The sequence below is a fragment of the Stigmatopora nigra genome, chromosome 12 (assembly GCF_051989575.1).
Source record: "Stigmatopora nigra isolate UIUO_SnigA chromosome 12, RoL_Snig_1.1, whole genome shotgun sequence".
Lineage (NCBI taxonomy): Eukaryota > Metazoa > Chordata > Actinopteri > Syngnathiformes > Syngnathidae > Stigmatopora > Stigmatopora nigra.
In genome coordinates this window covers 4,561,389-4,587,524 of record NC_135519.1, presented here as the reverse complement: position 1 = coordinate 4,587,524, position 26,136 = coordinate 4,561,389, and the positions used below count along the sequence as shown (strand labels likewise).

The following is a 26,136-nucleotide window of genomic DNA, read 5'->3' as shown; positions in this document are numbered from 1 at the left end:
TTATTTTCTGATACTGACTAAGTGGAATAGCCACAAATGTAATAATGTATTTCATAAAAAAATTATTCTGGTTATATCCATAATGTTTTACAATGTGTTTTGACCAAAGTAAAATTCATGTTTGGCATTTCTGTCAGTACAATAAAGTTGTTTTTTTGAATTGTTTGTTATATTTAGTTTGCTTTTAGAAAAGTTTCTTAACCTCATGAAACAATTCAAGTGTTTTGATGTTTACACATGTCATGTAAAATTATATTAGGTTGAATATGAAAAACAATGACGGTGCTTGAAGGCATGCTTTTAGGCTTCTTTTTTTATTTTAATGAAGGTACTCGAATGCATTAGTTTTTATTAGTCACCTCTCCAAAAACACATTATCGCTTTTGTTCAACAGTCATTACAGTTTTATCCATGGCCAAGTGGGATTTCAGTAAAACCTGAAAAATACATATTTCATAAAGTGAACTTAAAATGGACTATTTTCCCCTCATGAAAATTAAAATCAGTACCTCTAAAAAAGGTGTAAAAAGCAAAAACCTGCTAAAAGACAGTTAATTGTCCCTTAAGGATCAAGACAAAAAAATGACATTATCTGCAATCCTGACAAAAGTATGTATTGTTAAAATGGAATGAATGAACCCGTATTTTAATTACAACCTTTATTTTCTGGCCCGGGGTGACATGACACACATTATGCAAGAAATTCTTGTCTATGTGAGAGTTAATGTTTTTATTTGAAACATTATTGATGCAATTACAGGCCTGGCTCGCCCCTCAGCACCTGAAGATGAATGAATGATGATGAGCCTCTGGCAAAGTATTTATTCCACATTACGGAAACACGACTAACCGAGGATGTGCACTAATTGGAAATAACTGTGCAACATTCAGACGCAGCAGTGTATAAAAAAATAATGTGCCTGTTCATTTGTATAATGAGGGCAAGAGAAATGATAAATGATCTCATTAGATTGGTTTGATAGTACAGAATATGTGAAAATGGGCATCTGCACTCTCTAAATATGCTATTCCTTGGATTTCTCTTGTGGAGAAGAAGAAAAGAACAAATAAAAAGGAGAATTGGGATTTATAAAAATAGTTTTAAGTGTTGACATCATATTTTTATGATGAGAAATATAATAATAACTTTGTAGTATTGTTTCATCGTTTTCCAAACCACTCATGACATGTAGAAAATAGTCACTTAGTTTCCCTCTAGATGGCGACGTTATTTCTTAATAAAGAAATATGAATATATTAATAAAACGATGAAATATGTTACAATATTGCACAGTATTTTTTAGACAGGAAAAAAAGGAATATCAGACTGAGAAAGGTCAAATTATTATATGAGTTTAAAGAGCTTATTCATATATATCTTAATGTAGGGTGTGGTTGGTGTATTTTTTTATTAAATTTAATTTAATTTTTGAATGGAAATCACTGGGAGCCATTTCACCTGCATGCCATCTGGACCAAAACCTGAAATTGGCCACTAAAGGTTTGGCTCTTGCGTCTATGCAGGTCTCAAATGTACCCTCTGCTGCTATTTGTCATGAATATTGCTGTTTGATCACTGAAGCAGCCGAGCATTAAAAAGAATTCCGTTTATAGATCTTTTATTGTTTCATCTATGCAAGGTTCAACTGAAAAATCACTTACGTTTCTGCACAATGATTGTAGAAAATCAAGATTTATTGTTTCCTTATAGGCCCACAAGTCACGACCCCCCTAAAAAATAGCAAAGTCCACCTAAGCCGTGGCATGACATTCATCATATAAACAGCTACGATGCCTTTTGGTGCTTAAGCACGATTTTTTTGTCACGCACTCTGGGATGATGGAAATACAAAAGTGGCCTCCAGCAAAATCCTTCCTACTGCCAACGCTCTCATTTTTCAGTTTCTGCAAAAAAAAAAAAAAAAAATGATGATGTAATATATGCTATAGTGAAGATTTGATGCATGTGTGTTTGTGTGAATGGATTTCTCTTAGATTAATAATCAATTATGGGTTTTTAATCCCACACAATTGGATGAAAAAAACAATAGCATACCTTTCTTTTCAGTTGACAATTTGTTAGCAACCAGCTGCCTTGTCTACGTTTACCCAATTGCCATTTTTCTGTGGAAAACCTCTAAAATCATCAGTCTCACAGATCTGGGGTCGAGGGTTTGATTCCATCTGGGTCCTTCCTGTGTGGAGATTGCATTTTCCCCAGGGTTTACATGGGTTTTCTCCGGGTACTCCGTTTTCCCCCACAAAAACATGCAGAATAGGCTGAAAGAAATACTCTAAATTGTCATAGGCACGAGTATGAGCCACAATGGTTGTCCTTTGTCACCTCGTGCCCTCTGATTGGCTGCCCACCAATTCAGGGTGTCCCTAGCCTGGTGCACAAAGTCAGCTGGGATAGGCTCCAGCACCCCATGAGACTCCTGTGAGGGTAAATGGTTCAGAAAATGAAAGAATGAATGAATTTGCAGTAAGGAAAATAAACACTGAGCATATTGCAATATGGAGAAGGAAACAGAGAAAGTCAGAAAGCCATGCTGAGACAGTGGCCCAGTTAATTCTCAGTTGAATGTGTAAATGTTAGACAAAGTGACAGGACCGCAGGGATGGAGGGGAAGCGAATGGTGATTGGCTGCTTGAGACATACTGTAGGCGGTTGATTCTCTCTCTCTCTCTCTCTCTGGAAAAACTCGCTCTACAATGGCAATGCTTAAGGAAAGGCATAATGGCTCATTGCCAGTTACATTGGGTTGTCAACAGCACATATAAGTGTCAGGATAAAACGCATGAATAAACGCTACTGAAACAAATCTGTTTTTCTTGCTTATGACATTGAAGCAGTAATCCTTGTGATGAGTTTACGGTTTTAGGTAGAGACTGAACAAAATGAGAGAAAAACATAATTTCTCATTATATTGAAATGGAGAAGGCTCAGATTGTTTGCATTTTGACATTTTAGGAAACCCTGACTCACTCATATTGATGTGAAATCTGTTTCTTATGATTGTTTTTCTCCTCCTAGTTCAAATGCAACACAGCAGCAAAGTATTGAATTTATAAATATTCAAGAGTAGGGCCCACAAAAACTGAGCTTCACATAATAACTCGGCCAATTAAACTTTTTGGGGGGAAAATGACAAAATAAAACGCATAGTAGACCTTTAGAACAAGAAAAGTGCTCTTTACGTCAAATGCCAACCAAAAGTGTGTGTGTTTGTGTGTGTTTAGCTGCTCTTTTAAATAATGCTTAGTTTACATTGGCGCTGTCATATTAAAACAACAAAATTTTGGCTGAATACATGTTCCCCACACTATTTTTTTTATTTATTTCATGAATCGCAATGGACTCCAAGTAGAAACTCATTACATTTGAATGCAAAACAACCAATTAAACTTCAAATAGATTAAAAAAATGAAGTATTAAGCACATCTTGAACACAAATTACATAAAATCCAGTCCAGAAACACAAGATTGCTTGACTTGCCATTTCCTTGGTATTTGAAAAAAAACTATTCATAACGACTCAACAAAGAAAGTTACCGGCTTTTCATCATATATTTTTTAACTGTCAGCAAAACTAAAATTGGGTATGTCTAAGAATGGAACCGAGGCTCTTTACTGAGTCCGCCACGCCATCTCATCCATAGAGATTGTATACTTGTTTCTCCCCAGCTGCGTGTCGACCTTAGCAATAATGGCAGCTGAATAACAAACACAGCCTGAAGAAATCTCACAGACTCTCGGGACGGCCAAGCCTCCAAAAGACTAAGCTTTAGTTGTGACAAAACATAGTGAAAACAAATAAGAAATGCTCATATTGGCTAATGCAAATGTCAAGAGTCAAACACTTTTAAAACTATAATGTGCACAATGCATGAAGCCTTAGGCGGATTGAATACTGTAGGCATATGGGATATTTTTAGTGGCTCCTATTACTGCTACTTCTTGCGGATCCACCAATGAGCAGCAGCTTGTCACACTGTTTCCATGCTGAGACATGTTTAAATATTGATGGTAAGAAAAATGAGACTTACAGTAGTTAGATTTGTATTAAACTAGACTTGGAAGGATGAGATAATTATTGGATGTGTCTAGTTTTGAGTGTTTTGTTGAAGTTCTTCAATGAGGCAACCTTTAGAAGTCGTCATTCTGTCAAGGCATGGTTATAGTCATTCAAAATTAATAATTCATAAAGTGTTATGAAAAGTTTTGTTGGATTTTTTTTTGCTGGGAGACAGTTATGACGGAATAAAAGTAAAGTATGAAGTTGGCTTGCATGAGGGATTGACATATTTAGTATTTACTTGGAATATAAAAATATGATGTTTTAAAAAGCACAGATGATAAATGTTTTTGGCTAAATGTGTATTAATATTTAAATGCTCTATTGTGTGATGTGAAAATATTTCCCTCAGGGCACATTGATATGAAAGTTTATGGCTTAAAACATTTTTAGGTTCTTCTCTTTCACATTACAGCTTTGTTAAAATTAGATTTAAAAAAAAGAAATAAATTACTCATATCACATTCTGATAGGCTTTTGGATTGGAATTAATTCATCACAATAATCAATGACTGAATGTAACCATAATTATGTTGTTGCCTTTACACAGTCATTAGCAAAAAATATTGAAAAGGTTAAATTCAGCTTTAAAGTTCTTTGAATGTGAATGAATTTAAATTTGATAGTTTTAAATGTCCATTGGGAGGCTTGTAAAAAAGTTATTTTAAATTCAGACTTCAGAGATCTTATTGAATTTTACAAGCTCTTCTGCAATCCTCATAAGGCCTTTAGGTGGCACTGTTGTGGTGCTCACGTGAGTTGACAGCCAGGATAGTAGAAAAAACGACAGTGGAGAAAGAAAAGTGGCCAGGCGCAGGCAGACATATGTTTGCGCGTGGAACAAGCTGCAGCAGTCGTCATGTTACTTCTCCCCAGTCTCGTCTACTGTTGACCGGGGGATCTCCAAGCAGTGGCCCCAGATGTACGACCATGGGGAGGCCACCGCGTGGGACCGCGTCGGGCGGCCCCCCCACCGGGACTGCATGTGCTACCTTGGACCTCCGACTAACTTGATGCCAGTGTAAGCATCATTTCCTTCCTTTAACTTGCATAGTTCAATCTTCTAATTGCACCGATTGAATTAACTTGTTGCATCTGTACTGTGAGTATAAGGATCATTTACATAAGTTTATTTGAATCCACCTGAAATGTTTGCCCACAATTGTTTTATTTATAAACATTGCAGCCATCTTCCACTTTAAAGTCAAACTCATCCATAAAGTGAGATCAGTCACTATTAGTACTGTTTTAGTCCTTTTGATATTGTTAATTTAACAGATCCGTCTGTATTTATCTTGCAAGCAAACATTTCCAGTCACTTTTCTATATTGGTTGCATAAGAAAGTGCAATGAATGCACTAAATTTTGTGAAATTTAACACACTTTGCAGCTCAATTGGTGTGATTTTTGTGGGCATTTTAAATGATTATCATATTAGTTTTGTGCCACCAGTTGGAAATAAAACCAACCTCAATCAACCACACTTGTGAGCTACTCTGTGCAGTATGAAATACAAACTGACTTTCATTTATATGTATACACACTCATGATGCCTCAAGCCATCACAAATATTTCATCTCCATCTCCACAAATAACTTGTGATTGATTCTTTACTTTTCTCTAAGCCTGGTAAAGTAGTTGGGTAGCCATAATAGGTCGATGTAATATCGCAACACTAGTCACTACCACTTAATGTCTTTTCCCATAATAACCGAGCTGAGACAAGACCAGTGAAGGATGATGATTTTGTTACTACTGTACTTGTGACTTTTGTGCAAGATACATTACGAAGCCACACTCTCGCAACCGGAGACAAATCTGATTTCATCAAGAAGTGGTACCAATGGGCAAGAACTCTTTGTTTTTTTCTTTATCGGGCACCGTCAAGACGAGCACCTCCAACCTTTTGATACCTTGTCTTTCCAGCGGTATGCGCAAATCGCCTGAAGTTAGCCCCAGAAGGCTTTCGGACATCAGCCCTCAGCTCAGACAGCTCAAATATCTCGTAGTGGACGAGGCCATCAAAGAGGATCTCAAGTCTTCCCGTTCAGTTGAGGACATCAACAGTGCGTCCATTGAGGAGCGGATATTGCGGATTACTGGATATTATGGCTATCAGCCTTGGAATGCCGGCTACAAGAGTAAGTCCCAACCTTGCATGTTCATATTTCTCATTATTTTTGGAAGATACTTCATGTAAGTTGACTAGTTATTATAGTGAACCCAGGTTATGTTCCAGTCACACTCATGATAGATCCAAATCTGATAGGGAGAGATCATATTTTGCTTATGTTTGAAGTGTTAATGAGATGCATTTTCTAGCTCTAGAATTGAAATAGACTTCAATAAGATATGTGTAAAATGTGTCAGATATTTGCATATGCCTTGAGGAGATCTTGTTAAGGGACTGTGCGGCATCAGCGAATGTGACTTTAAGAATAGATTCAGTAAAAAGCCATGAAGAACTGCACTGATGCTATTGTGGAGTAATGCTGTGTCGTGGTGTCAATAATGAATGTGGATTTCCCATATTTTCTTGATTACAGGCTGTTATGGTGTATAAATTACTACACCAGTACAAAAATGTGTTGTGACAAAGGGAAAAATCGCATATTAGTCACTATAAATTGTATTTTTGGAGGAGAAAAAATAGTATTCATTTAAACAGTCACTTTTAATGTGTCAGAACCTCTCTTTCCATTAATATTATATTATCTGGTAGACAATATTCAAAATCAATCTGGTAATTGTTGTGGAAAGTTATGTAATGTTAAACTTTGCTTGTGTTGACTTTATGAGTAATCATGTTTATTTGTATTGCATCATGTTTTAGTTGGAGGACTTTCTTATTAATTTCCTATACAAAACAATTAGCTGTACAGTAGTGTCATATCTTTCTATGCCGCTCATCCTTCAAGAATCATTTTCTGAATGCCTCCATGTTGCTCAAGGTAGGTGCTCCTATGAGAGCGAGTATTTGCTTCACTGACGTCTGCAAAGTTAGACAGTTGAAACGTTCCTTTTGAACTGTTGATTCTTTGAAGATTTCTTTTCAACACAGCTTTTATCTTCACTCTTATTTTTTTTAATCCCTGCAGCCAAAGATGAATATGAACTGGTTCTATATCATCAACCAATATTCACATTGATGTGCCAGGTATCTAAACATGGCCACTGTTTTTTTCTATGTCTCTTGTATTTGTTGTCAATGGAAAGGTCAGAGACAAAATGTTACTCCTATTTTGTTCCCTTCCAAATGTTTTTACCACAAAAAAAGCTAAACAGAAATGCCAGAATATCTTATTTGACAAAAATACAATAAAATGACAGTCAAACATGTTTTATTTCAGAACCATTCTGTGACAAATGAATATCATTATGCCTTTTTAAGTTGACTTAATTTACTTGGTGAAAAAATGTTTATCTTAAGCTTGTCTGATTTAAGGCAGGGAATTTTAATTTGACATTATTTATGCCTCTGGTGTCTCCCCTGCTGCTCATTTGCACTTGATTCAGAGATTTCTAGCCCAATGAAGCTAAATTGCTTTATTTGCTCAGACCAAACTTTGCATATGTCAAACTTTTGCAGACTATATGCTAATATTCAGCGACATTTGAATTAAAAATATGCACCAAACCCGATTTATATGAAAATCATCTGGTTGGAATAGGTTGGAGTACTTGTTGCCATGGTAGCCAGATTACAGAAACATAATGATGTCTCCCCCAAACCTTCACTTTGAGCCTCACTTGCTACTGTATGAACAGGATGAATGTTAAAAAGACCAAAAAAACCCTCAGAGTCAGGGTCCAGCATTAAAAAAAGTAGACTGTTTTGTCCTTATCGCATCAAGGTGTGTCTTCGGAGTAGCAACGGTTTTTAAAATTCACTTCTCCAAAGCTAGCTTTCAATCTCTGGTTCAAATTTTGAGGTTGACGAGGCATGAAATGAGGTTGGCTTCTGATTTCAGCTCATCGTTTGAACCCATCAGGTTGCAGGGTTCATTAGGTCATTTACATGTGACTATGATAGCCCAGGCAAGGCAGGAATCATTCGGATTGGCAATTGGACTATAAGATGACATGGGGAACCCAACTTGTCCTACATTCCCATGGAAAATTAGGAATATATTCTACCTACATTTGATTTGATTTAATTTGGGTGTCTTCAGGCAAATGGTAAGAATGTGAGGTGTAAGACATATTTAAGAAAACTTTATTTTTGAGTTTAGATTGCCATTTTGAATGGGAAGACACCAGAGGCATAAATAATGTCAAATTAAAATTCCCTGCCTTAAATCAGACACGCTTGTATATAGATGGAAGATAAACATTGTTTCACCAACCAAATTAAGTGAATTTAAATTGCATAATGATATTAATTTGTCACAGAATGGTTCTGAAATTTAAAAAAAAATGACTCATTGTATTGTATTTGTGTCAAATAAGATATTCTAGCATTTCTGTTTAGTTTTTTTGGGGTGCAAAAACATTTGGAAGGGAACAATACTGCACCTTTCATAAAAAAAGCACATTTATGTTAAGTTTTCAGCTTAAAACAAAGACAGTTTTGAAAAATTGTTAGTGGGATCTGTAGTAATGGAGTTTGTGTACTTTTATGCTGCCACTAAGTGAGGCATTATGTCAAACTTAAGTGAGATTATTGTCTGTAAAAGGCCTCATTAAATATGTATTCAAGACGAAAACATCAGCTTAATAGTATCCAATATTCTCTTGTCATACTTTTTCTTTGCTGTTATTCATTGTGAGCAGGGTTGTAGAAAAAGGCATCCTGGGAAAGGCTGTCAATCAAAGTCCCGAATAGAAGGAAAACAAGGCAATTAGGAGGAAGAGTAAAAACCTAGTGGGCAGGAAAACAGCACTGTGGCACTGCAAGTGATTTGTTGCGGTTAACTCGATGTTCTTAAGTGGCATGAAAAATGATTGATACAGTTGGCGCATAAAGCAACTATTTTATGCTTTATTTCCCAAGTGAACCTTTCACCGTGTGCGTTCAACTGGAAGAGAATGCGCTTCATGCATCGTGGTGGAGAAAACTTGGAGGCTGGCGCTCATTCGCATTATTGCCATGAATACAGTTGGTATGACAGCGTGCTCATGCATTTACACTCTTCTGCTCTGAACTGGAAATTGAAAAAAAGCACAGGAATCAACATATTTTTCTCTAGGCGTTGGCATTTTTGTTATTTCAATCAGCATTTTATATTTTAGTGCCATGTTGCAGAAATTATGCAGCATGCTAACCCTGAAAGTCACATTTTATGGATAGATTTTTAGCAATTTCTATGGAAAAATTGTGCTTGGAATGCTTCCTTAATGCACATTTTGTCCATCTGTATAGTATTCTTAGAGCAAGCCATGTTGCATAACAGCACATGCATAATATAGAGTGATGAATAGATCATTATACATCATCTCACTGAAAATCAGACACTATATTATATGGCTTTAAAGGAGAGAATTGACTAAAATGTGGTTTAGCCCAAAGTTGGACAAATCACAATGGCGGGAGGGCTGTTTTATTTTGATCTTTAGTTGAGAAATATCAGCTTTTGTTTTGTAGTGTTTGTGTCATTATGTTTTATTGCAGGTGTAATTGCCATGCCTGGATTCAGTACTCTGTTTTCTATTACCTTTTAGAACAAGTGTACCCCAAGAGACACCCTTTCACCTTTTTTTCCCCCCCATCAAAATTAATTAAAGTGGTGACGCATGATGGTATTAATCTGCACATTCTAGATCTTTGTGGTCATTGGAGGGTAGGTGGTAGGGGATCACAGGTGGCAAAGTGTAAATGAGGTCATGCTTGCAATTCGGGATCTGAACGTGTTGATTGGAGAATATTGCTTTGGTGAAATTCTGATGATCGCCATATCTCAGTTAGACTTTACTTTGTCTACATGACACTGGTTGACGATAGCCACATCTTGATGTTATAACCAAGGAGGTTTTCAGTAAACAAATGGTTTGTTTTGGTCCTAATATTGGGAAAATGTTACTCGTGCTCAAGTGGATGCTTTTCTACCATTAGTTATCATAGGATTTTATTAATTAGAAGTAGATTCTAGTTGCTTATCTATTTTTCTTTTCAGTAAGGTAATGCAACAGGCAGAAGTGAAGGTTATCCCATTAGATGGCAGATGAATAATTCATGGTTTCCTGTAAGTATTATATCTTTGTTAAATTAAACAAGGCCAAATCTTCAATTGACTATGCAATATGTGAATTCATTCAGCATTTTAATGAGTGTCTTGTGACATTTTGTGTGTGTGTGCCTGAGCTAAAACATTTTTCTAATGTCTTCCAAAAGTGATTGACTAAATATTAAAGCTAATATTGGATGTTCTCCAATTAGCAGCAAAGCTAATGTTACAATTGGGAATTCCAGTCAACTAAAAATGATCAGAGGTAAATTGAGTTTAATCTTGCAATTTCTAGCCTTTCATTATTTTGGGACTTAATGGGAATTCTTTTTAAATCAGACATGCAAGAGGTTGTTATGGGAAAAGCTGTATCAAGAAGCATCAAGTAAGCTTGACGTCATTCCCTGGAGTCTAATTTGAAGGTTTACTGTTGCCTGAGGAGACTGAAGGGAGAAAAAAATAGCTTTTTGTATGTGTTTTCTTTCATAGCATTCCAATAGAAGTACTTTTTTTGAAAGCTTTGTGATCAGTAGATAGTGTGGAAAAGTTTTTTTTCCCTTCCCTGCTCTGTTCGAACTTGTTAAGGCTGCCATAATAACTCCTATTTTCTCCTGGATTATGACTCATGATCATTTTTGGGTGTTTTGTAGTGCATGAATTTATGCGTGGTTAATCCAAAATTGGAGGCATGGTGTGTTTTTCCATTTTGTTACGCACAAGACATGCCAAGAAAGACAAAATAGTGGAGTATGCCATTGTTTCTATTTGTTTACTTTGTGACCCTTTCCTGTGCTATCTGGCAACGCATCCCAGGGCGGAATAACAAAGCATATTGGCATTTTTATTGTTTTTGTTTTTTCCATTTTTTTTTTCTGAGCCGAGTGAGGATGTTTTTGCATGGATGTGCTGGCAGGAGCATAAACACTGCCTTCATTTATGGTGGGGGCTGTGTTTGGCATGTCATTGTTAACTGTGAAAATCTGAACAGGCTTCCTTTGGGATCCAGCAGATGTTTGCATGCGTATCAGATTATCTTGTTCCTCAGTGCATGGAGAACTGTATAAAATGGGAACAAAAGAAGAGGTCTTCCTGATTTAAGTTTTAAGCGCCTTAAAGTATTAGTGGAGTATGTTATGAATTTGTTACGGAGAAACATGTTCTTAAAATTGGGATGGATTTATATTGATTTTTTTTTAAATGGCATGGAATTATTCTCTTTTTAATAAGCAGTGTCTTAATACTGCATTGCAGAAGTAGCGTTATTTACAGTTAAGTTTGTTGTCCGTCAGCCACTAAGTGGAAAATTAGTACTGGATTTAGTATAATTCCTAAAATTTTGTACCAAACAATGGAAGTGCCTGTAAAAAACTGTCTTTGTCCACAAAATGGGGCGTAAGACCCCGTTCTAGGCTGGTGCTCACAAAATTACCCAAGAAGAATGAAATCAATTGTTTGGTGAATCTGATAGTGATGATTCAAATTTAGATTTCAAAAAATATTATGATGATTTAGACTTTTTAAGGATTTAAAATTGGAAATTCCATTTGAGAATTGTGTTCATACTACTAATTTGTTTTTACCAGATTTCCGTACCATATGTTGTGAATAAATATTTTGTCATGGCAATACGTGTTCAGCATTTGCCAGTTACGAGTACCGATGCAATTCTTGTTGTGAGCTTGTCTAAGTGAATTCTGATTACAGGCGAGTGGCGCTGTCCAATTGTGTGGTCCTGAAACCAGCACTACCACTTGTACCAATTCCATAATCCAGAACGATTGCATGAATTTGTGGGACCACAGTGCTCTCTGCTGGCGGAGACAAGTGGACTTGCTCCTCATTTGTATAGAATTGAAGTCTGGTTTAGCAGTAGAGGGCGCACACGTCATTGTTTTAAGGAAACATTTCATTTCTCACAGGGTTAGAGATGCAGTCGGAATGCTTGTTCCAGCATTACAATGTTGACATTTTAACCACTGCACTGGCAGGCCTAATATATATCAAATGGTATTTTTGAAGGGGGGATTGTTTACACTTTGTAATTCAATACCCTGTTAGAATGGGGGATTTTTAAATTTATTTTTAAAAATGTGACTCAAATTCGAGATGCAGGCTGATGCAAGCTGCTTCCTCTCCAAGAGTGCTTTTAATGGCACTGCAGCACTCTCTTATTATCATGTGGAGAGCAACTGGCAAAGCTGTCATCAAGTGTTACAGCTCGACACCATTTAAATAGATGCCTCTGGACTTCATTAGAAGTGGTCGCACTTCATAGAAAGTCTCGCATCACTAAGTTTAAAAGGCAGCAGTCCGTCCGTATAAGGGTGGAATATTACATTTATGGCAGAATATTATACGTTTAAAGATGAAAACAGGCCAACTCGTGTCAGGTGTTTTATATATTGCATGAAATAAGGCTTTTCCTCATTGGAGTCAAAGTTGACTTAAAAAAATAGACTACAGCTTGGACTTTTTGTTTTTACAGGGGTGTAGTGAGCAAGAAACTGGTTTCCATTGTGTATTCATTTGTCACAAATAAGAAATTCCGCTTTACAGCCTTGGGCTGAGAAAGGAATAAAATAAAACCATGGCCATTTATTGCAGTTGAATTCTATGAATTTCTATGCAATTGTAAAACAAGACGCAAGTACAGGCTGGCGGTCAAATCATTGTACTTTGCTTGCATAACCAATAAGAATATGAAACGTGATTGTACTCTAAATTGCAGATTTTCAAAGAATGCATAGAAGTATGTTTGACTGGTTTAAATCTCAACATTAAAATGTAAATGACTCCTGGTGAAGAATCCTCAAAGAATTCCCTTTGTCCTTGCTTAAATACACAGTGTGTATTTAACTACATGTATTTAGTATTGTCACGTAGCATTGCAAAGCAGTTTGAGGATCACAGATCAAAATATCACTGTTTTGGATCCCTTTCACAATCTCATCCATCCTTTTCTTAAACCGCTAACGTCCCAAGCTGACTTCAGTCGCTCCCAAACACAGACTGCTGCCCTTCTTCTCAGATTGGAAGTCACGCTGACTCGTGGGAGTTTTCACTGTGACCGTGCGACAATAGGATTTGAACTGAGACCAAATTTCTCAGTTCATGGTGCGTTCATGCATGCACGTGTCCTCCAACCTAACCATGAGGGAGGAGGAAGAGAGGGCTGAAGTGGGGTGGGTTGAGGAGGGACGTCAGCGTTGCCCTGGACTGTCCTTTTTAGAGCTCCCTGTCCTATTTAAAGAAGGTTAGGGGATGGATTGGCGCTGGAGTGTGCAGTCTACGCAGTGAATTATTCAGTGGAGCTTCCTTCAGGCAGACCCTCACACATAGCCGCGAACATATACACACACACACATACACACACAACCACACACAAGTACAGAGTCACTTCAGACATGCGCATTCACTTTGGGAACAAAAGTGTTGAGACACACCTCAATCAATTCATGAATCAATTATGGGTTAAGCTAAATTTAGGTCTGTAGTTATTTTAAGTTTAAAAAAAAAAGTGTATGTTTTAGGACTCCTCTGCATTACTCTCTTTGAGCATTACCAGCTCCATGAGCTATTAAGTCATGGTTTGTTGAATTTGATCAACTTGAGGTCAAGGGACTAACACTATACACACAAACTGCAGCCAGTGGCACCATAATCCTGTTATTTTTACTTCCCAGAGAGACTTTGGTTCAAGAAGTGATTACAGTTGGCTCAATTGATCAATAATAGGGGGTCAAGTCTAGGAGTGGTGACAAAGATGGATTTATTTGTAAAGGTTAAGTAGAAGTTGAGCAGGAAAAGAATTGCTGTTCCCCGTCAAAACGGTTTTGGAATTGAGGCTCTAGTATGCCTGTGATCCTCGTGAGGATAATTGGCTTGGAAATTGAATGAATCAATATAATTATGGTTAATATTTTTGGAAGTTTTGTCTTCCAAATACATGAAATCTCTTTGTAAATAAGTGTTGATGTTTCCAAAATAATCCAGGCATAAATTCTCTCCCGGCCCGTAAACCGTACATTTGACAACCTCTGTAGAGCGACCTGCACCAGACAAACACACTCATTTAGGAGAGGGAGAGAGGATGGGATGTTGAGGGGAGGAGAGAAGGAGGGATATTCGGGGGAGGAGAGGGAGTCTGGTCGGATGAGGAAGGAGCGATCATCTCGGAGGGAGAAAAGGGGGGGGGGGACTTAGATGGAAGGACCAAGGACACCGGCTCCCGGAACGTGAAGCGTCCCGTCAAGACGTCCGGCGTCCGGCCACTGGGGGCTAAATCTGCTTTAGGGATGTAGTCGTAGCGGTCCCGGAGCTCAGCCCACCCGAGCTCGGCATCATGAAGAAACACTCGGCCAGGGTCGCCCCGTTGTCCGCCTGCAACAGTCCGGTGCTCACCCTCACCAAAGTGGAAGGTAGGCAGGCAGGCAGGTTGGCAGAAGGAGAGTGCATGTCCATTTATAGACAATTCACCATTGCGTTACACGGGGCAGACACACAGCCTGCTTTGGATACCAAATATACATATATATGTAAATATATATATATGCTGTACGTATAGTGTGTGCATCTCTGGTACAGTGTTTAAAAATACCCCAAAAACTTTAACCTATCTTAATGAATTATTCATATTCAACTAAAAGCCATTGCTACATTTTGACAAGCTTCAACAAAACTTAAACCAAAACAATAATAAAATCATAATTAAATACCTAGATTGTCAGGCAATATATTAAAATATTTTTACTGCCATACACACTGTTTAATTAAGACAACCTGGAGTTTCACTTACAATCACAACACATTGACAACTAGTCTCTAGAGAGAAAAAATATACACCCTTAAGTGCTTATATTTACATTGTATTTCAACAAAACAGTGATCCAATCCAAAGTCAAAAATTTCTCAATTTCCCAGCATGTAACACGGGGTTTACAGGTTCAGGACCTTGCTCAAGGGCACCTAGCAGTACTAAAGTATCAGAAATAATTTCTTTTCTATCCTAAAACTAGGCAGGATCCTTTTTTGACTGGCAAAATTAGAGCTATGGCTTTCCCTGTGTCTCTTAATCCATTTTGGATGTTGCTGCTACTAGCCACACATTCCTTTGCTCATTGGGCTGCTCCTCATGTGAGTGTTATTGCAGCAGGGATTCCCTCCTCAGTCTGCAGTCCCCATCCCAGCCGTGAAGAAAGGACACAAACAAATGTTGCACTCCTTTCCGAAGGGTCTTCATCTCTCTCTCTCAGCCTGAAGATTTACATGAGAATGGGCCACAACATGCCTCTCTTGTGTCATGTTGTTGTTGTTGTTGTTGTTGTGCCGCACTGCCAATAATATCTAATATGTCCCCAAGCTTCAGTTTTGTTCACTCGAGTACCTGCTATCAGCCTACCTCACGCTTTACCGCAGTAAAAAGATGCAATGTTTTCAATCTATTTGTCAGGTCTGGCACATGGGGAATAGCATTAGAATGTTGTTATGAATATGCATTCATATTAGAATAGATGGCTGCTTTGACATAATATTACATTGAATCTGACTGATCTAATTTGGAGCTTATTTGGGAAGAATTTAACATAAAACAGTTGTTTGTATGTGTATATAGTAGATATTTACTCGATTATCTCCTGTTATAATGATCTGTGTGCATTGAAAGTTAGGTGCGGATGAAATAAGGGTGCTGACCTTGTGGCACAGTTCATTTTATGGCCAAAACATAATTTATTTACCTCAGAAGGATTTGGGAAAACTCCAGTTGTTTGATTTTTTTTTTTTATCTCCAAGTTCTTACAAGAGTCCCTGACAGGATTTGTCTGAGTTTGTGCCTTGCATAAAAAATGACTGTCTGGTGTGGGCTCCTATTGTGACACCATCTGTTATGTATATGTGTTGTATAGCTGAATAAAATTTAAATCAATAATGCATGGGGCTGCTGTTTAAAAAAAAAAAGAGCACAGGCTCTTAAGTCAGTTCCAAATCAACTTTTTAAAGACTGCGGTTGTTTTTCAGGCGTAAATTTAAAAGATTTTCTGGTAGCCCAGTATAAATGATGCATACCATTATATGTATTGGTTCATTTATCATGGATTATTCCCACTATTTCTGCATAGGTTGATAGGAAAGTGGATATATTTTGGTTGAGCAGGCTGCAGTACTCAAAGGTTGGAAGTTGGCTGCATTGCTGTTTCATTACTGCAGCACTTGCTGCTCAGTGAGGTTTAGGGTTTGATTTTGTGACGCTATGGTCTTCTGGTTTGTAATTTGCATGGTCAGGTTATATGGTTTCTACCACAGATAATCATGTTGCGTTCATTGAAGGTTTGAAATTGTCCATAAGGATGAGTGTGAGGTGTAATTATGATTATATTTTGCCAGGCAATTGAATTGTGACCAATATAAGTCAGTTCAAGATATTTTTGGATAGCTAAAATCATTTGCCATACCAAGTGTTTGGTTTTATGTTGGTTTGCTTTGTTTGGTTCTGATTCAGTATTGCAAATTCTTGCTATTTTAGTTGGTCCAGACTATGCTAGTTGACTTTGGGGTAGATTATACTTGTCAATAGTTAAGAACTCATGTCATATATACATACAAAATATTCATTTACATTACACTCACCTTCAAAACTGGATTAATGTTGTCAAAACAATATTAAATGTATTCAAAATGCATACAGTTAGTGCCCTAAAGGAATCACTGGCTGCATGTTTATTAAAAAAAACTGTTCCTATACATTAGTGGAGGTGTCTGATGGACACGGCAAGATTATTAAAATAACAATCATCTTTGGTAAACAATGAAGGAACTTTAAATATCTTTTGACGAATGAGGCTATTGCACTTGTGAGAAAGTGAAGGTTGCATACAGCCGCTTGCGAGTGTTAGGCAGCTCTTTGAAGAGGGAATCACATGGGAGGAAGAGATTCCGCTTCTTATGTAACAACGACTTCAGAACCTTTATTTCCTCTGCATTGCAACAATGTTTCTATTTCTTGTCTTGTGAGTTTGTATTCTTTTGAAATATGCAGTCGCACATAAATATCAGAGGTAACAAAAGATTACAGTTTTGGGCTTAGTGATATGTAGTATGTATACCATATTGTAGTAGTACACTGAGATATAATGTTTTTTAAAAAAATCAGCATTATTCAGAACTTTGATATTTCAATGCTGGTGTTTTTTTGTGTGTTTTTTTTAATTTTTTTGTGGAAAAATCCAAGCAGACAAAGCTTAGCTATTGTTTTCTATTTCAAAGTCCGTCAAATTATTGTGTCTTTTGGGGAATTGGGATGTTCCTCCCACGCTAGTAGAAGTTCACACGAGGCCGTCAGTTTCTTGAAAAGCCATTTTATGCTTGATAACTGAACTGAGAGATGACGTCCCCCCCACAGGAAAACTGTCTTAATTCACCACTTCAAAGCTTCTCATTGGGCTCCATTTGTCTTGACCACATGATGTCCATTAAATGTTGCCCAAGCTGTGGGTCAAAACTGATGTTGCATTCAAGTATCGACTCTCTGTAGAGAAATTGATTGAGTGAGTCATCTGCTTTTCTTACTGACATTATTCAATTTACAGTACTTGAATTTCATCCATTCAAGTTACACAAAGGCAGACTTTTTATTATTTTTATATTTGAGTCGCTGGATGTACTATGTTAGCATCAAAACATATTCTTTCGTATGGTTAAATTGCTCTAATCATATTTTTTTATTCCACTTGAGGCTGAATAATAGTTTCATTACTCCATGGTCGATTTGTGTGTTTTTTTTCTTGGTAAATTTATACAATGAATTAAGCTTTGTGAGAAAAGTGTTCAATTCTGGTTCACCTATTCATCTCAGTTTTTATGAGTCTTGTTCTCAGAATTCAGTCTGCATAATGTGATATAAAATATTCCATGAAAACACCATCTGTGGGGGGAGAAAATGCCTGAAGCCTAAAAATCAAAATTTTAAACTCAAAATTAGTGTGCATGACGTGATCACGTAAGTAAGCACAGTACTCAAAAATGGCAGAAAGCTTTACTCATTTAGAGTCCTTGCCTGTCACTTAATTTTCTCACACATTTTTCACAATTTTCGCTTTATGTTGTTCCAAGTTCAGTTACCTACAGTTATGGGAAAGTAGTAAAACCCCCCTAATTGTTGCCCTAACCTTATTGTGTGGATATTCTGCATGGGGCAACTTTTTTTTCTATGGTCTCAGACCAAAAAACAAAAACAAAACATAACAATTTTTAGCATTTTAGGTTACCAGCACACTTACCAGTGGCTTTGCATTTAACTAGTCCGACCTATAAATGGAAAAATCATAAAACGGTGCTGACAATTCTATACCGTTTCTTAAAATCGTGTATTTTAATTTTTAGAATTTGTTGAACAAAGCAAGGATGCAGAAACAGGTATCAAGACAATTCTAAACGGCTGTAGTGTGGTTTTGTCGGGCTCTGCTGGGAACATTGTTGGACTGGCGTCTATTTATCAGCGGGACATCTGCACTGCAGGCACTGCAGGGTGGGCCGGAGAGACGCTTGGGAATTAGAAGCAAGGGAGCGTGAAGTAAAATGGGGGAAAAAAACGGTAGTGTTGGGGTGCTACCTCGTTAATGCAGATCAATTTACTTGTGAATATGACCGTATACTGGGATATTTATCCATCTATGGTTATTCTAGCTATTCAACAAATAAATTGTCATCTTAAATAAATTGCCATATTTATTCAAAATGAAGGCTAGAATATATTTGTTTGTCTTTCAATGTGACAAGAGTTCCTTGATGCACGTTGCCAGGGTGATGGAGTGAACTTGGCCGCTGTCAAAGTGGATTCAGGGCTTGTCTAAAAGATGCCAAACACTCTCCTCATGTTTCCTGTTTTATTCTCAGATCCCTGTTAACAACTCGTGTTTCACTTTAGAGGGCACAATAAACACAAAATGTCTGCTAAGATACAGGTCAAAGTCTAGGGATTATTATTATAAATTGAAATATTCATGATTGATGATAGCATACAAATGAATTACCAAAGTTAAATTCTTATTTTTACATTCAAATAGATTATTTTTTAAATCCTGCAGTATTTCAATTGACCTTGACCATAACCTTTGATTCAAACGTGATAATATGAAGTACTTTAATACTGATAAGGACGTAGCTACTCCGTCATGCCTGTCGGTAATGGCTCCGAATATCATTAACTGTCTTTTTCTGGTAATAGATCCCCCCCACCCCCTCTCCCTCTTTCACACTTTGGTTCACTCCTGCTAGAAAAGGTTGTTACGGCAACATTAGTCACTGTCAAGTCACGTATGAAGGCGTAAAAAAAAAAAGTGTGTCCTCCTTAAATAATTGAGTCATTGCAGCAATGGGCTGACACATGAAAATACACTGATGTCACAGATATTCATCACTGGCGATGAAATCAGTCACAAAGTTGTTATCAGCAGTGTGTTGTTGCTTACAATAATGTCAAGGACCTCAATTGCGTTCTACTGGATTGCTAGGATTTACGTGCGGGGTTCACGGGATTCGATGGCGAGGACAAAACGCAGCCGGCATAAACAAGGCATGACCTTCAGAGTGAGATAAAGCTCCAGCTCTCTCCAAGCTCAGAATAGAGAAACTTAATTCTCTTCGAATCAGCTTTCATTGCTGCCAAATGCAACCCGAGGGATCACCGTTACAGTCACAGTATTGTGTCCCACCCAAAAAAACTACCATAGAATTTCACTCCATTGCATCACTTGGGTTCTTTTTCGACAGGGAAAAAACAGAGACGTTATTTTGTGGGTTCAAGCCGGGGGCATTGGGATGGAAGGCGGTAGGATGTTATGTGATGAGACCGCAGGGCAGGGTCCAAGTTTTATTTAATGTGCATGTGTCATGTTAGGTGATGACACACTACACATGTCGTGTTCTTCTATTACGCCAATGAATCGTTTTTGATTGAATTTAATGGGCTAGTTTGTAGTAAGTGGGTAGTCTATATCAAAGTTGCCCTTACTGCCCTCTGTTTGGCTTCAGCCTGTCATATTGGATAAGGAGTGTTTTAACTCAGATGTCTGATTGATTACCAAGGCCAATTAAAGTGTGACAGCAGCTATTTTTAAATAGAATAGGGCAAGACATGTTAAGCTGCAGTCAATCAACAATGAAAAAGAGGTGGATGAGTCTTGTTTAAATTGACATTTTTAATATTATACATTTAAAAAAATGTACCAAAATAAATGATGAATTCAAGCTTAAAAAATGTCTGTAAAAGACATAGAGATGTTATATAAGGTCATAAATTTACACAGACAGGGATTGTGGACAATCACAAACACCCGGGTAACACAAGGAAAACACACCCATCCACCCAAACCGTGACAGTATTATAGTCAAATAATTGTCAAATAGTACTCTATCACTAGATGTAATATTGGCCTTTAAAAAATATTTTTTTCTTTTTTAGCCTGTATTTATTTCAATGTAAAATGTCAATTTAGAGACTGCCGCATAACAGTGGATCTACTCCTAAAACTTTCAGGGGAAGAGCGGCCCAGGGAGCACGTGGCGCACAGCGGCCCAGATGTGCAGTCGGCGGCGGGTCCGGCGTGCCCAGAGTCCAACACCAGCAGGCGGAAGCTGCGCTGTTGCATCCGGATAACGGCGGTACAGGTGCGGAAGGCCCTGTGGGGGGTCGCCATGGTCATGTGCGTCTGCTCGTCATGGGCAGGCTCCACCCAGCTGGCCAAGTTGACCTTTAAGCACTTTGATGCCCCCTTCACCCTCACTTGGTTCGCCACCACGTGGAATTGTCTCTTCTTTCCGCTCTACTACGTCGGCCACCTGTGCAAGAGTGCGGAAAGGCAAACGGCCAGGCAGAGATTAAGGTGAGTGCATAAAACGCAATGTGAATGATTTGGAGTTTTTTTTTCCTATTTTTCTACTACCTTAAGGTATAATATTGTATTACTAATTACTATTTAGCTTTTTTTTAATAAATGTATTAAAATAACTGGATTAAAAGCCCTGAATATTCATTTTTTATAGATATAAAACTTTATTTTGGCTTTTTTCAAATATATTTTCAGATTTTACAATGATTTTTTAAACTAAAATCACAGAAAAAATGGATTGAAAAATTACAATTATTGATTTAAAAGGGGGAAAATCAGGAAATTTAATATACATCTATATTCTTCATTTTAATTTGAGCCTAAAATTTCAAATATTTTTTTCTCCCATACCTTATGCATTTTTGGACTGCTGCGACTTATAGTCCGCAAAATACGGTATAGAATAACTACACTCTGAACAATTGAAAATACTGGCATTCATGCATCAGGCACTAAACGAAAACAAGAACCTTGCATGGAAAAAAATCTCTTAAATCCAATTTAAATGGAAAACGACTCCATGTCCTTTGTTTGACATTGTCCTCCATTGGCGTCCTTCATAAACACTTGATGAACTGGTTGTCAGAAATTAAATTTTGTGTTCGCTCTAAGTCGTTAAAATCTTTAGAGCCAACGTAGCCACTGCCGGCCAAGAATTTGTGACCTTCAGCAGCCTTCAGACACAAATCATTTGTACCGTCCGACTCTTGCCACACACACTTTCACGTCGCATATTTGGGCTGTGCCAAGAGTACTGATGCCCACTATAAAAAATTATCACTATTCCCTGTCCCAAAAGTGTATTTTTTTTTGAAAATTTGAGGTAAAAAAGTATACTCTCCCTTACAAACTTCCCAAAAATTGACAACCCCAAAACAGCACTTTTAAGGCATTAGTGCCTTATCTGAATATGATGAAATTAAATAGCCGGTTTCAAACAGATTAAACATTTTGGCAGAAGTGATTCCTCTGATTGACAATTTCTTTTGTTTAACAAGTTATCCATGCTATCAGCCATGCCCTCACTTCGAGGACACGATTGTTTTACTGGCTGTACGCCAACACACCTTCGCAAGGGTCTTCACCCCAATGTGTTGTTCAACAATCCGAGCCAGCAAACCTCAAAGGCCTCCCCGCTCAGTTAGGAATGATAGTCAGTCAGCATTTTCCACCGCTCACAAATGATCCACCTCCGGCTGGGCTGCGGCAGAATGCATTAAATTCTAAATGATTATGATAACACTGAGTAGCGGAAAACCAGCTTCCTCTGATTTATAGTCAGATGGAATAGACTCAAGCACCCCGCAAATTAGAGAGACGACTAGCACGAGATTGTATATTGAATTTGATATATATGGGAATATTGAATGAGATTTTGTGTGTGCCTAGAGAGTGTTGCCGCTTTTTCGGCGAGGACGGACTGACCTCCAAGGTGTTCTTCACCAAGGTGGCCCCCTTTGGCCTGCTGTGGATCCTGACCAACTACTTGTACCTGCAGGCCCTCAGGAAGATCAATACAACAGACGTGTCGGCACTCTTCTGTTGTAACAAGGCCTTCGTCTTCCTGCTTTCCTGGATTGTACTTCGAGACCGCTTCATGGGTGTCAGGGTGAGTCTAGAACTCATTACCCGTGCATACAAAACCACATTAAATAAAATAATGATCTATTTGCAGAACTTTTAGGAACACGAGCTATAAGACCATGACTTCTCGTCGATAATAATTAAAAAAAAACTTTTATGGTGCATTTTAAAACTGCTGTGAAGAGTGACAATCATAAAAGACGGAAAAACATAATAACAATATAATATTTATGATAATCCATTTTTCATTTTAATGAAGCTATAGTTCTTGAAAAACATAAAACCAGTACAAACAGTCTTCTGCAGAAATTATAATGGTACGAGGTGCAGAATATTACATGTTTTGTGTACTTTTTTTGCCGCAGTATTTTAGAGGGATGACAAATAAGTGTATACTCCCTATATACATAGACATTTTCTAAAAAGGTTCATCCTTTTTAATACAGAGTACTTGTTTCTATTTACTTCTGTATATACGTCACTCGGCTTGTAAATTGACTCACAGAATAATCCGAGTTGACACCTGCCAATCATGAATGGTGTGATTGAAGGGTGCATTACCGTACTCGTCTGTGTTTGTTATGGAGGGAACACTGAGTCAGCCATGTTTCCACTCTGCACATGTCCTTTGCAGGATGGTAGCCCGTCCTTCTGATTTCTGTCCCACAGCCGCTGAAGCATGTCTCCCTCCTCCCATTATATGTGATGAAAGGCTTCCATAAGGAGTAAAGCCAGATATATATAATCCCACTTCTCTCATTCTCCCATCTGCAGCCTCCCTTAATGTCTTTCTTTCCATCTTTTGTGGTACGTGTGGAGAGTTTTGGATTCTGCAGCAATGCAGGGGATGCTGGAGCAGTATCCCAACGGCATGTCATTCTTCCCTCTGTGTTTATCAAATAGATTGATAGTATTAACTCACTTTAGTGCAAATTTTAATTCCATTGTGTTAAATATTTGGTCAGAGTGGCAGATCATAAACTCCACTTGGATTATTTCTACTCATTAATGATATTTTGGGCTATAGTCTGACAAAAATATGATTTATTTCTGGATATTATGAGATGAATGTTTGTGAAATTAGATAGATAGACTGAATAATGTAAATTGCCGTCAATATAAAGTCCACTGCACTTTATAAAGATAGATATAACCCTCGTTGTAGACAGGATTAAATGGAGTCACGACCTTATCTCCGCAATGTGCTGACACGCCTGAAAACAAAATCAAGTAGTGTATTAAAGTATGAGGTTGTTGACCTTGCCGTTAGCGGCAGCGTTCCATCTTGACTGACAGGCGGCCTGCAGAGAACCCGTTTGTCAAAGGTGACAGGTCTGAAAGGGGATGTTTGGAGGGCTTTGTCCCAGTCCAAGCACGCAAACGCTCATTTATCTTCCTGACATCTCTCTTAATGCGCAAGTAATCCACTAAACTGGACCCGCAACCGCTCGCTATCTCTTCTCCAGCGTAAACATACTGTACGTTCTCCGATTTACGGCGAGCTGCTCGGGAGGACGGCGTGCTTTCCCGCTCGCTCGCGGTGTGAATCAATGGGAGACAATCAACTGGGAGAATACCGCAGGAGCTTTCTCTGCTGACTTTGTAATAAAGCTTGTGCATCAATTAGAGCGCAACAAAGTGGAGGCCATCTGCAGCAGCGGTCAAAAAGTCACCATGCTGTGGATACCGAGTTGTTTATTCTTTTTCTTCTGTCTGCAGATTGTGGCCGCCATCTTGGCTATTGCGGGGATTGTCATGATGACCTACGCCGATGGTTTCCACAGTCACTCGGTCATTGGCATCACTCTGGTCGTGACTTCGGCGTCCATGTCTGCACTATACAAGGTGGAATTATATCATTGTGTCAGATTGCCACTGCAATTATTCATGAATCGGTTCTAATATTTCAGTAGACATTCATGTTTTTGCATCTACTTCAACCACATCTATGTGCACTTGAGTAGACTTGTATTACAAGTATATGTGTACTTGTAGTACACGTCTGTGTACATGTACTACAACTATGTGTACAGGTACTATATCCCCATATGTGTACTTCTGCTACATGTACTTGCGTGTAGTAGTTACACAAGTACTAATACTACCAGTACACTGTGTACATATACTTCAAGTATGTGTATTTGTTATAAAAATCTGTACTTGTACTACTGGCAACCAAATGTATTCACTCAATATCTCCAGAAAAATACTTTTTTAAGTGTCTGATTGAAATTCAACAACGTATGATAATGCAGTTTGATTCTTCATTGCAAAGTACTTATCTGCCCAAAGGGGGATTTTGTGCGTGTCAATATTTTGCACCTTGTTGCAGTACCAGTCAATCTCACATAATGCTCCTTTAACATCATCACAGGAAACACTAAATAATAGGCTTATAGAGGTGTTAGATGGCACATATATATTGTATAAGATGGAAAAGACATGATCATGCCTATGCTCTACTGAAATGTATTTATTGAAGGTCACCCTCATCCATGCCGCTCCACAGGAGCTCACGTTGCATTTGTGAGTAACTCCTCCTCCTCTTCCTGCCAGGTTCTCTTCAAGATGGTCCTAGGCAGTGCCAAATTTGGGGAGGCTGCGCTTTTTCTGAGCATCGTGGGTGGAGCCAACTTTGTTTTTCTCAGCATCCTGCCTGTTGTCCTCTATTTTACCCAAGTGGAGTACATTGAGTCGCCTGACGATACCCCCTGGGGATACCTCTGTGGGGTTGCAGCTCTGCTTTTTGGTATGCAAATTGCAGTAATGCAGTTTCATTTTTTATTATCATTCTTTACACTAATTGCCACTACTCTATTTTTGCTTCTTCACACAGCTTTTAACATCCTGGTTAACTTTGGTATCGCCATCACATATCCCACTTTTATATCCCTGGGCATCGTCTTAAGCGTTCCAGTCAATGCCAGTAAGTCTTTCTGTATCGGACGACTTCATGTAATAATAATTGGACATTTGTCATCATCATTGATTGGACAAAAGCCTAATTGTCAACATATCCTGAAACTGCCTATGACGAAATTGGTAGTGCTTCTCCATAAGGTGCGTTTTCCTAGCAAAAGAGGCAAATATGTGAAAATAATTTCTGTGTGGATCACTTACCTCTCACTGTCTTTCACTTACCTTCAGTCAGCCAGTAGGAGGCAGATCACCACCCAACATATTTACATGTTACCTCACCCCAAAGCTATTACACAGAAGGGATTGTGTGTCGTGCTACCGCAAGTTTAGAGTCCTGATGGATGTAGGAAAAAAAGTTTCCTTAAGCATATTTGTCCGTACTTTGTGAGAATGGTTTCAGTCAATCTTGCCTGTAAAAGCACAACATAAAAAAAAGTATATTACTATTCTGAATGTTTGAGGTTAGTTCCTTAAGTTGTATACTTTTTCCATCACTTTGAAGACACT

The 26,136-nt window shown here is 38.0% G+C and overlaps 1 protein-coding gene across 4 annotated transcripts in view; it reads left to right on the top strand.

Annotated features, from left to right (window-relative positions):
* The first annotated feature begins 4,846 nt into the window (after window positions 1-4,846).
* Window positions 4,847-26,136, top strand: part of slc35f3b (solute carrier family 35 member F3b) — a 23,510-nt gene continuing 2,220 nt past the window's right edge. For 2 of the 4 annotated variants that reach the window (XR_013328045.1, XM_077729555.1), the window contains exons 1-7: window positions 4,848-5,100; window positions 6,006-6,220; window positions 20,775-21,120; window positions 22,516-22,735; window positions 24,430-24,555; window positions 25,267-25,459; window positions 25,547-25,636. Coding sequence is in view for 3 of the 4 variants with exons in the window: in XM_077729555.1 (XP_077585681.1) it covers window positions 5,000-5,100; window positions 6,006-6,220; window positions 20,775-21,120; window positions 22,516-22,735; window positions 24,430-24,555; window positions 25,267-25,459; window positions 25,547-25,636 (1,291 nt within the window). In the remaining variant the exon portion in view is untranslated. Of the gene's footprint in view, window positions 5,101-6,005; window positions 6,221-14,423; window positions 14,662-20,774; window positions 21,121-22,515; window positions 22,736-24,429; window positions 24,556-25,266; window positions 25,460-25,546; window positions 25,637-26,136 lie in introns of those variants that run through there. The other 2 variants (XM_077729556.1, XM_077729557.1) reach the window with 2 other exon arrangements.